The sequence below is a fragment of the Manduca sexta genome, chromosome 3 (assembly GCF_014839805.1).
Source record: "Manduca sexta isolate Smith_Timp_Sample1 chromosome 3, JHU_Msex_v1.0, whole genome shotgun sequence".
NCBI lineage: Eukaryota > Metazoa > Arthropoda > Insecta > Lepidoptera > Sphingidae > Manduca > Manduca sexta.
In genome coordinates this window covers 6,180,850-6,193,135 of record NC_051117.1, presented here as the reverse complement: position 1 = coordinate 6,193,135, position 12,286 = coordinate 6,180,850, and the positions used below count along the sequence as shown (strand labels likewise).

The 12,286-nt window shown below is 38.8% G+C and overlaps 1 protein-coding gene across 6 annotated transcripts in view; it reads left to right on the top strand.

Moving 5' to 3' along the window:
* The window catches only part of LOC115453597 (protein pangolin, isoforms A/H/I/S), a 160,348-nt gene that overhangs the window by 141,409 nt on the left and 6,653 nt on the right, over positions 1-12,286 (top strand). For 2 of the 6 annotated variants that reach the window (XM_037439884.1, XM_037439895.1), the window contains 6 exons: positions 770-893; positions 1,476-1,572; positions 2,065-2,160; positions 2,611-2,730; positions 9,806-10,013; positions 11,768-11,921. In XM_037439884.1, coding sequence (XP_037295781.1) covers positions 770-893; positions 1,476-1,572; positions 2,065-2,160; positions 2,611-2,730; positions 9,806-10,013; positions 11,768-11,921 — 799 coding nt within the window. Of the gene's footprint in view, positions 1-769; positions 894-1,475; positions 1,573-2,064; positions 2,161-2,610; positions 2,731-9,805; positions 10,014-10,802; positions 10,969-11,767; positions 11,922-12,286 lie in introns of all 6 variants that reach the window. The other 4 variants (XM_037439881.1, XM_037439890.1, XM_037439878.1 and 1 more) reach the window with 2 other exon arrangements.

Sequence of the window (12,286 nt, the reverse complement as noted above, 5' to 3'; positions counted from 1 at the left end):
CTTTCTGTATAAATGCATTTTAAAAATAATAAATTGCCGTCATTTTTTATAAGATTTACTGTAATAAGGAACGCCTGCATTTGAATAGAGTTTGGAAGGGTCGGATTTTAATTAGACCTTAGCTGATACCTTCAATTTTTACGAAAACAAAAAATGTTGAATTGACAGAAAAAAAACACTTCCCATTATTAGGTTACTTTCATACCAATCTTTAAATTAAATAAAGCCTACGTGTCGACGAATCTGGCGTTTATTTCGCATAATAAAGTGTTGAAAAGAAGTCTCCGTTTAATTAGAGGTGAGACACTCGGCTCGGAAGTGCGACGCGCTTGAATGGCACTCGTCGGGTGCCATTTTGCATAATTGGGCGAGCGAGGGTAGAACGAAATTTATACGTTGCCGGCGCCAATTTACTTGCTAATGACGCGCGTCTTCCCATAGAGCGCTTGTCGGGTTTTTGTTTGTGTGGACTTTTTGTGCTAGAGGAAGGGACGGGACAGGGGCCAGGGGGGTGTAGTCAGTAGTGCTATAGATTTTTCTGTCGAGGGTTAGAAATTTTATATATCAAGGGTGTGTTTCAGTTTAAATTAAATTATGTAATGTGAGGGTGTATTTGTAATTTATGAAGAACTTTTTATCTCTATGCGTTGTAGTAAATATGAATTGTATGTACGCTACAGATTTGTTTATCTCTTTTCCATAATAGAATTTCGTACTCAAACCATCGTCAATGGACTCTGGCTATACTTAACTTTCCTTATTGTTACAGACGAGCAAGATGGGCCTGCCGGCTGGCGGGAGCCTGTCGCTGTTCTGTCCTGGCGGAGACCTGGCGCAGCCCCCGCCGGCGCACATGGGCATCCCTCCTCCTTACCAGCTCGACTCCAAGCTAGGTGAGTTACTCCACTCAATATCAGGCAGAGTAATTTTGCAATCGTCATATATATTGAGACGTCAATTTGTTTTGTGCATTCATAAAATGATATTAGCTTATAAATATATATTGCTGTACTGGGCAACGGCCTCCTGTACTGTTGACAGGGATTAGCACGTAGTCGACCATGCTGGCCAAGTGCTAGACTTACATACTCAAAAAAAATTATAAAGAACTTCACAGGTACGCAGGTATCATCACTCATTCTTATACTGATAGTCACCCCTTCTTCCTTAAGGGGTAGACAGAGTTGCAAGCAGTGCACCCAGTTTTATAGCGAATGAGACAATCACCATATCTAGCATAAATTCCATGCAGAGCTGATACTGAACAAAAAAATCCAATATCACTGCCCACCCCGGCATTCGAATCCGGGACCTCAGACCAGTGTAGCAATATAACTACTTGACCGGGATATATCTATCCATATCTCATAGAAAATGCCATTTTTATTTATGTTTACTTATTCTGTGAAAAATATTTGTCTGATATAAAATTCCGACATACGACTTCTGTTTGCTGATGATGATTCTGGTTACAGCAGCGGGTCTGGCGCGGACGCCCATGTACCCCTTCCCTGGGGGCACGTATCCTTACCCCATGCTCAGTCCGGAGATGTCGCAGGTCGCGGCCTCGTGGTGAGTTGCACATTTTCACTTAAAAGAATAATAATTTAACTATTTTGCCAACAAACCATGTGTACAGTTTGACAATGTTATTACTTGTTAATCTACAGCAATAAAAACAGGTGTTTTTAAAATACTTTGAAATTATGAAGTTGAATAATGTTTTCATAAAAAATAACAAACATCTCATCGTGTTTGAAAATGAAGAATATGCGTATGCGAGTCTTGGGTTCAATTCATATTGTATAACGACTTAAACATCTTAAAAATATACCCCCTTATTCATAGACTTTTTTATCTAAGGACGAAGTAAAGCTGTGATAACAAGTCTGTTTCTCGAACTAGCCAATCACAACGGCCCTATGTCTACGCACTGCGAAGGCTGCCATGCCGTCAGCACTGAGAAACAGACTTGTTATCACAGCTTTACTCCGTCCTTAGATAAAAAACGTCTATGAATAAGGGGGATAGAGTTTGGTTATGTTCATGTTGGTTATGTTGTAGGCACACGCCGAGCATGTACCCTATATCGTCGGCGGCGAGCGGGTTCCGAAGCCCGTATCCCACGTCGCTGCCTATCCCGAGTTCTAGTCTATCGAGGTAAATATACGCTTATTATAAGTACTTACAACAAGCATTGAGGAGCCATCCTCAATTACGTCACAAGTTAAGGAGGGAATGGAGTCAGTGACATATGACAAGGTCATAAAAGTATCATGACGTCACATCAGAATCTTCAGTATTAAAACTCAGAACATTATTTATAAATCTGGTATGTTTAATAGTGTGAAACATGTAACGTCAGACCAAGCCGGGAGGGAAGGGATATCTATACTAACTGTACTATATTAAATGTAACTATATAATAAGGATGAAGGAGAGGTCAAAAAATCATGTAATTTGTGTAGCGTAAATGAATAGTCCCCAATCAGACCGATAAATAATCACACCCTCACACAATTGGCTACTACAATAAAGCATTTTTAAAATTCTTTAGAACCTTCGTGCGTGCGTGACGCGCAATTGTTTTCATTATGAACATTGTTGCAGTGAGTTGTACCGGTTCTCGCCGACCCTGGGCGGTGGTTTGGGCCTGGGTCTGGGGCCCGCGTTGGTCCCACCGCCCCCCTCCAAGGCGGACCTGGATTCGCACCATTCACGGTATGCTAGGTAAGTAAATATAACTGTAGATTATGTTTGCACGAAATCTTAGTAGAAATACATGATTAGAGGAAGGTGTGGTACAGAAACACAATTTTTAGCCGAATTCAAAGTGTTTTTTTCGTGGACGGAAAAGTGACTCCACTCCACCTGATGGTAAGTGAAGTCCAATAGAATGTCAATTATGAGAGATGATTACCCCTCGGTAGTCGACACAATTATGCCGGCATGTTGGACCAGGATATACACAGGCTGATCCCAGAACGCGACACACGTTGACCACTATGACGGGTTTTAACACCTTGTATACGGTGGTCGGTATCCGTGCGAATATAAACATATCCTACCTGCAACTTTCTGTATTTTTAACATAAATATCCCTCAACTCATTTAACTTAAATAAGTGTAATATACAATATACAATATTGGATACCTTCAAGCTTATTTTATACCAAAAAAAGAAACCAAATGAACAGTGAACACTTTATCGGCCTGATCCATAACTTCCTCGAGCAAGGTTGAGACTGACAAATGTCTTCTAGGAGTGTTAATTACGTGTTTATATGTTATTGGAGCTCGCGTCCGGTCGCGTGCATCATGGCGACATCTCAAATGTGTGCACTATAATATATTGAGGCTAAAATTAAATTAAAAAGAATCGAATACATTGTTGTATAGAAATAGTACGGGAGAAATAGTTTTATGAAAATTTCAATTGATTTGATCTGAGAAAAAGCATAAGAGTTAAATATTTTTACACGCACACTCACGCCTTTTATGCTCTAAGGGATAGAGTAGGCAGAAGCACAACTAGTGCACCCATTTTCGCGGTGCGTTTTCCGTCCCATGATGTGATCACTAGATACTGAGTAGAAAAATCCAATATTACTTCTCGACTTTAACATCGAACCCAAGACCTCACTGTGATACAACCACCGAGCCATAAATAATTTTTGACTCTGTAAATTGATTTACTATAGAGCAGTGTCACGAAGTACTTTGTAGTTTGTAAAGCTGTGGAAAACGTGAACCAGTGGCAAAGGGTACAATTTCAAAAGGGAAGACGATGCAACATATAGATAACTAGCGACCCGCCCCGGCTTCGCACGGGTGCAATATTCTCCACTATTTAATGGATGTTATTATACATATAAACCTTCTTGAATCACTCTATCTATTAAAAAAAACCGCATCAAAATCCGTTGCGTAGTTTTAAAGATTTAAGCACACATGGGACAGAGAAAGCGACTTTGTTTTATACTATGTAGTGATATGCATAAATGCGGTCTTCAAATCGTTCTAATAATCATTTGATTCTACATAAAATACGTAACTGGTTGCTACTCTGGTCGTGGCGAAGGTGACCACTTATCAAGTGGCCTGACTTCACAAATATACCTCGGGAATCGTGAAATTAATTTTCACTGTGTTTGATCTTCAAATACTTATAACGAGTCAAAATACACTGCAATTAAAACTAGTATTCTTGGAACAAGGCCCTCAAACTGAATTGCCTTATATATATTTTACATATTTATTATACATATTAGCATTATTTTAATTCGAGTAAAAAATATATTTAAATATTTATATCTGTCTACTTAGCTGTTTATAGTTATTTATTCTGCTATTCAAGGAAAAACTGGTATAGATGATTAATATAAAAAACTGTGACATAATTACGTACTAGCAATAACATCTGTTAAGCGCATGCGTTATCTACAATCTGCTAGGGGTGGACAACCATAGCTAATAGTTTATAGATAAAATCGCGCCGTGATAGCCCTGTGGATTATTGGAAGGGCGGCGTGTGGGTCGGTGCAGTATGGTAGCTAGAAATGTTTAATAATTCCTAAAAAAATATTATTTGTTTTTATGGGAATGAAAAAAAAAACAATCAGAATTAATAATGAAAATGAACAAGTTTTTCTAGATTACCTTATTTAAGTTAACTTTTTTTTTATATTTCTAAGCTATCGTCTTCGAAAGGGAAGAAAAAATTAAACAAAATATGTCTTCCCACTTTTCAATCATACCCATATTTTTTTCTATAATTGAGCCCAAAACATATATCTCAGAAGTATAGGTTAAATTGAAATAACTTATTAATCAAAAGGCTAGATTGTTGTTAAACTGTATTACACTGTACTGTAACTGTACACAATAAAAAAAACATACCAAAAGCAACCTATGCTCCATAACTTTCTACATTCAACTTCGCCGCCTATTTCTGCCGCCAAGCAACAGTGTGTAGTCATTGTTGTGTTCCGGTTTGAAGGACATTGTAGCCAGTGTAACTACTGGACATTAGAGACTTAACATCTCACGTCTCAGGATGGCGAGCGCAGTAGAATACCAAACAATATTTTGTATTTCAAGGTGTTGGATGGTGTTTCTACTGTTTATGGTCGTATCGCTTACCATCAGGCAAACGGCAAGCTAGTCTCGTCATTCACAGCAATAAAAAATAAATAAAATTTCGAATATTGCCTACTGTTCCTCCCCTACTCATTCGCAAAGGGTGTCTGTTACAATACCGTTCGCGTGTAAGCGATTGAATCGTTTACTAAACACTGTTATTATATTTCACATTACAAATCGGTCGCTTGAACGCACGCTGTTTAACACATTATACACAATCAACTGGACTTATATATTAGCTGCTTATTAAAAATATTTGAGTATTTATCAAAATGGAACGAAATTTACGATTTTTTATGTCACATCTGTTTTTTTTTTTGTTGAGTGATCCAATTACTTGGCAATAAGGGTTTTAATACCAAGTTAAGAGAGACGTTCCACGATAACCTATAAACGGTAAGGACATACCATAATAATCATACTTTAGCTTCAAATTTCACTTAAAGGCGCTCGCCATCATGACATGACATATTTAGTCTGATAATACTGTATAAGCTATAATATTACACACATGAACAGTTGAGACCAACCGATCTGCTCAAGTTTAAGCTATGTATATTCAAAAGAGAATAACATGTGAAACTGCAACAATAACTACCCTAAAATACCCGACTTTATTCCCTAGCAGATAACCAGCCCACTTGATGGTAAGTGGTAACCATCTTCAAAAAAACACATTATTGAACAGTCAGGAATTACATGAGTTAACAAGACGATCATTTGTTGGTACATACTGCTGCCACGAGTAAATAAGCCGCGGAGAAATTTAATTAAGATGATATATGAGCTGCACTCCGTTAACGGCTCGACGTGACGTCACGGTACAGTCGATCACATAACTGTTTATTTTTTATTTAATCAATCTTATAATTTAAAGTGAGGTATCGGAAGGTTGTTCTTGGCATTAGACCGCGATAACGCCAGACAAACAAAAAAAATCATACAAGTGATTTATTTAGTATAAAAATCCTGAAAACAAACCCTGGCGCTAAACCAGGATAACTAAGCACAAGAAGTTATAATAATTATAGTTTTGATACTTTTTTTATTTTCCCGAAACCAAACAATTTTTTATTTTAACTTAGTATTCTTCCATAAAGAGCTGCAATATATCTAGAATTCGTCTAGTAATATAAAGGATTTAGGATTACATCTGTTGGCAGGGAGAGTCTGTTACTCACCTGTCTACAAATAACAATAACTTATGAAAATATATTAGACCGTCTTCGCTATCTGTATTCTTTGTAATTCATAGAAATTGCGTGATATGAAGACGCACGGAAACAAATGTAATAATTATGATACACGCATTGGTACATTTTAATATTTAAAAGAACTCGGTAGACCGTAATCTAAAAGAGGACAATAAGTTAAAAACATCGTCATATATTTTTTATAAAAAATATTTTGTCATAAGTATCATGAAAATGTCACGCTATATTCATAAACACGAAGTCATGACATATTTAACGTTTTTTACAGTTTTATGTACCAAATATAAAATTTTTATGTGACATAAAAATGGTATTAATATAATGCAAATTATTCATTGACGTTTATTTATTGTCCGAAAGAGAATGTCTTCGCCTGCATATAAACAAGTCCAAATTTTAATTATTTCTCTGTTTGCATATTAAAACACTTCGGTGTCGGCTTTTAGCTTTATGACACTTTTCTGGGAGTATAATAAATTCGGTGTATTGGGTCTCAGAGTTATTTTATTACTCTTGCATAAGAGATATATAATAACGTCAACGGTTTGTAATATAAAGAGTTTTTTGTGGCTTCTTATAAGCTTAAGTTAATTTTAATTTCAATTATATACATGTTGAGTTTTCCTAATTTATTAAGTCTGCTGGAAAACCTAATAAATAAAAATACAAAAAAAAATGTAATTTAAATGAATAAGCTTACTAGTGAATCTTGTTTAAATATTTACATTTAATACAAAAAGAAATATACAAAAACAATCTGTAATGTTATTTATTTGTTAATTACCAAAACATTAATACTAATATTTTCATCTTCTTACCTTTCTTTCCAATTTTACCAGAACAAAAATTCTTATCCTGAACATTACATTTTCTCCTCGCTAATTAAACCGTATCACTTGCGTGCTCGCCAGTACACAACCACTGCGCGTTCCGAATGCCCCGCACCGTACGCGCATTGTGCCCGGATTTTCTCATTCTTTTTATATCTTTTCCCATTTTTAAACGGAGGAAGTCGTCTAACATTATATGTATTCCTGGAACTAATTTCGGTGTATAAAACATTTTATATCCGTATAAACTGTGTGTCAGTGACAATGTATTTTATAGTTTCTATTTGCGTTCAGGATGTTGTTTTTCAAAGTTTTGTTCGATTTTGAATGAGTTTTTATTCGTTTATTAAATGTAGAAATTAACAAGGATTATTGATGAATGATAAAATAATAATCACTTAATTCTTATTGAAAAATGGGTTTTAATAATATGTGTATAAGTCATATATTTGCTAGTTTAACTGATTATTGAGATATTATAAGCATTTAAACTACATAACTGAAATATAATTTCTGTAGTAAACATGCCCCGCGATCAACATTTCAATTTCACTTCGTGCTAACATTACCAATCCGATATTCTGGGTTTATTATCATTCCCCTGAACATTGTACAATACTGGCCCACAGCCAACTTCATCTAACTCGTTAAGTTACCATTAGTGTCAAAGAACAGATAAAATATAGACTAGCTATGGTGAAAGGGCCTGTGACGCAATTAGCACAAATAGGTACATACTCTATTAATAATAACTGTGTATGTTTGAACTGAAGGAATACAGCGCTTGAATGAAGTTTAATACATAGATAAACATGGGTATCTGTTCTTTACTTTCATCAAATTCTTACTTCATATAAATTCTTAGACAAAAAGAATTATTGGAATCTGATAAACAATCAAAAAGTTATATAAGCCTTTGAATTTCGGTGGAAAGGGTAAATGTCAAGAAACAAGAAAAGAGGCGCAATACGCGCACGTGACGTCATCGGGAATAGGATGCGTGCGAATGAATGAGATAGAGTGATATCAACTACGCGCCCACTTTTGCACATTGCAATATTTGAGAAATGATCTACTGCTTTACTTATTAACCAATATTGATAAAGTTTTTTCCAAAGGTCTTCAATTCGTACTATTTGTTGTAACATATAGAACAAAATCAAAGGTAGGAAGGTAGGAAGATTCTTGCCTTTTCATATTATAAGCTACTTTTTCCTACAAATTAAATGGTAATTTTTTTTTTATGATATTGGGAGCAAACAAACATACGGTTCACTTTTATTTTATTTCTATAAAGACCTTTCACGGTAAGAAAAGCTTAACCGTGCGTCAAATCAATTTGATTGTTAAAAGTACTCTGATTAGGTTCATTATTAAATATGTCGATGTTAATAACATATTTCCAAATTATAAGGATTACTATCAATTATCAAATCCATGTAAAAAAAAAATCTAATCAAGATCTAACCTAAAAGATAACGAATTCAGATTTATATAATTGTAATAATATGCGTGTAACACAAAACTAGTATCCGGATGTCGCACGATACAAACATTAAACTCTACATTAACATTTATCCAAAGGTAACGTCAACAAGCAATTATAAATTTCTAATATAAAAAAATCAAAAAGCTATCTAATCGTAAGCTCTACCTCAACATTTATTGTAAGGTAACATCAGCAAGCAATTATAATGTTCTAAAATAAAAAATTAAAAAGCCACCGTATTGTAAACTCTACCTCAACATTTATCTAAAGGTAACGTCCGCAAGCAATTATAAATTTCTAATATAAAAAGCCAAATAATCATAAACTCTACCTCAACATTTATCCAAAGGTAACGTCAGCAAGCAATTATAAATTTCTAATATAAAAAATCAAACAGCCACCTAATCGTAAACTCTACCTCAACATTTATCCAAAGGTAACGGCAGCAAGCAATTATAATTTTCTAATATAAAAAGCCACCTAATCGTAATAATTTCACGTCGCGGCATTGTCGGGTAAGCCGTGGTCGTCGCACGGCGGCCGGAAACGCTCGTCTATTCCCAACCGGACGCGGGCTTGTTTATCGTCATCTGTCTGGACGGTGTCGTTAACACCTATGGGCCGCATTAGCATATCGATCCTACTGCCGTAGATTTGATAGCTGGAGCGTCGGCAAAAATAGCTGGAATCCGGGAAATATGTTATCTTTAGCTAAAACTGGGTATTGGTTAGCCTTAATATAAATAATGATAAATGCTCTTGAGATGAATGAACTTTAACTAACAACAATTAATGATTAAAGATTGTAGCGTTTTTTGTTCAGGAATATAGTCTTGTTATGATCGATTCTGCAGGTAGTTTGTTTTTCTTTTAATTACAATAGTCAATGTTTATAGCGTACCTGGATTTATTTGCATGGCGGTACGCAGGAAGTGGCTCGCGAAACTCGGACGAACGTATATGGAATATGTAAATAATTTTCTCTACTTGTGTCTGAATATCGATGCTTTAAAACAATGTCTGATTTTTAAGGACGGCCAAGCGATTTAATAAAGTACGTAAAGTATATTTACTGATGATTACAGGGCATTTTTTACAATTTACTGATGACATCTGTCAATTCATTCCAGGTCATTAGAAAAAGGTAGCAGCAGCGGCGCGAATGACAAGCAAGCGGACAGCGCCGCCAACGCTAACAACAAGGAGCAAACCAAGAAACCTCATATAAAGAAGCCGCTCAATGCCTTCATGCTGTACATGAAGGAGATGAGGGCGAAAGTGGTGGCGGAGTGCACGCTCAAGGAGTCCGCCGCCATCAACCAGATCCTCGGCCGACGGGTGAGTTCTATATTTCAAATTTCGAACGGTTTTCCAATTTAGAATTTCGATCGCTAGTGAGCCTAATTGTCAAAATTTGAATTTCGTGCCAGTAACAAATTCCATTTTCAAAATTTAAAGTAACGAATAAATTTGTAATATTAAAAAAATTAAGTGATTATTATGCCAATTTTGTTGACGTTACTCGACATTGTTGCAGTCAGAAGAAATATTTGTTATTTCGATCTGTGCAGAATCATTTAGTTTCGATCACTAATTGGAATTCTAGTTAGATTTTTCGCTAACAAATGTACTTAAAAATGCGCGGGAATGTAGAAAGTTCCAACAGACTACGGATCAACACGCATTGCTAGGGATCTAATACTAATACTAAAATGTGCCGTTCCACAGATTTGTATAATATTAATTTGTTTTATGTTTTACATATGTTTTTTAGTTTCCATTCATATAGCGACGTTATTCAATGCAAATATATCTTAACGCATAATTGTATTGGATTACGCCTTTGTTAATCTTGTTAGGAATACGATTCGTCATTGTACATTTAGCTCATAGCTTGCAATATGGCAGACAATGCAACGTGACCGAACCGACCATATCTGCGATCGGATAGATGTATTGAATAATAAATTAACGCGGAGCGTGCCGCTACCGAGAACCGAACCCGTTACGCGAGTTCCGCGAAGGCGATCTCATTCCTAACAAGAGTAACACGCCGTGAACGTTCACTGCGAGCGTGAGCGACATGTTGGCCCGTTGGTAACACAATCCCGTGTCCGCAATACGCAGTGGCATTCGTTGAGTCGCGAAGAACAAGCAAAGTACTATGAGAAAGCGAGACAAGAGAGACAGCTCCATATGCAGCTGTATCCCGGCTGGAGCGCGAGGGACAACTACGGTTACGGTTCCAAAAAGAAAAAGCGGAAAAAGGACCGCAGTCCCGCTGAGCTGGGAGGTATTGGACCCTAGGAACTGACCCGACACGCGAGGGGCTGGGCTGTCATGTCACATGGACGCTTGTGTACACTCGCTTCACCCCCGTCCCCCCACACACCGCCCCGTCCCGGAGCCCGTCCGTCCGTCTCGGACAGTCCCCGCACAGTCCACACTAACTCGCCCGGCCGGCTCGCCTCACGCCTGCCGGGGCCCGGCCCGGCGCACATTAACCGTCCGGCTTGTGTCCACTAACGTACTGGAGCATCCGTAACCCGATCCGTCCCCGTATGTGAGTGTGCGTGTGTGCGTGTTTAACATAATGTGTTAGTGGTACCGCGGCGCAACGGCGCCTGTGCTAGAAAAGCGGCTGGAACCGTTGCTCACGAGTCGGAGTTAGGCGCGGCGCGGCGACCCGGCGGCCCGGCAGCGGCTCGGCACCGGTCCGTCACCGGTCCGACACCGGCACGGCATCGCTACGGCGCCGGTCAGCGCCGCGTCGCGCCGCTAGCTGTTACGTTTTCTGTGTACTGTAGTCGTCGAGTGCGCGTGTACCGTACACCCTACACCCCCGGAAACTATATTGGTTTGTTATATGTATAGACGAGCCGCGACTCCGATACCGACCGCAGAATAGGTTCTGTGAGGAACGTCACAATTGGCCATTTTCATTAGTAGGATGACAAAGACAAAATTATCTCGGGCTGCTCACTGCGGGCTGTTTTTCTAGCACCAGCGTTAGGTAGGCGCGGGAGCCGCCCGGCCGAGTCCGCCGTCCAAGTGCATTTCTCTTTTGTTTCCATATTGCGGCTTGCGTACAGTGGCATGCGCTCGGCCGCGAGGAGCAAGCCAAGTATTACGAGCTGGCGCGCCGGGAACGGCAGCTGCACATGCAACTCTATCCCGATTGGTCGTCTAGGGCTAATACGCAAAGGGGCAAGAAGAGGAAACGAAAACAGGAGACAACCGATGGAGGTACCGCCTTTGCTCCGTCGACGATCGCTTCCGAGTTCCGAGTTCCGACCCGCCTGTCCCCCTTCCCCCGCGCCCGCGGCCGCCGCACGCCGCCCGCACGTGGCCCTCGAGCGGCCGACGTCTCATGAAAAAATGAGGTCAATTAACGAGAGATTAAGCGGAGACGCTGGCCGCTCGTCGCTCCGCGCGCCACACAACCCCCCACACCCGCCCCGCCCTCCCCCGAGACCCCACCGAACCCCAGCGCGGAGTTCAATTGCTTTGAACTCGGTTCCGTACCACGATCATAACGCACAATGTCTCTGGTTAAAGGGGTACAGGTTGTAGAATTGCAGTATTTTGTTTATTTAATATTTATCGCATAT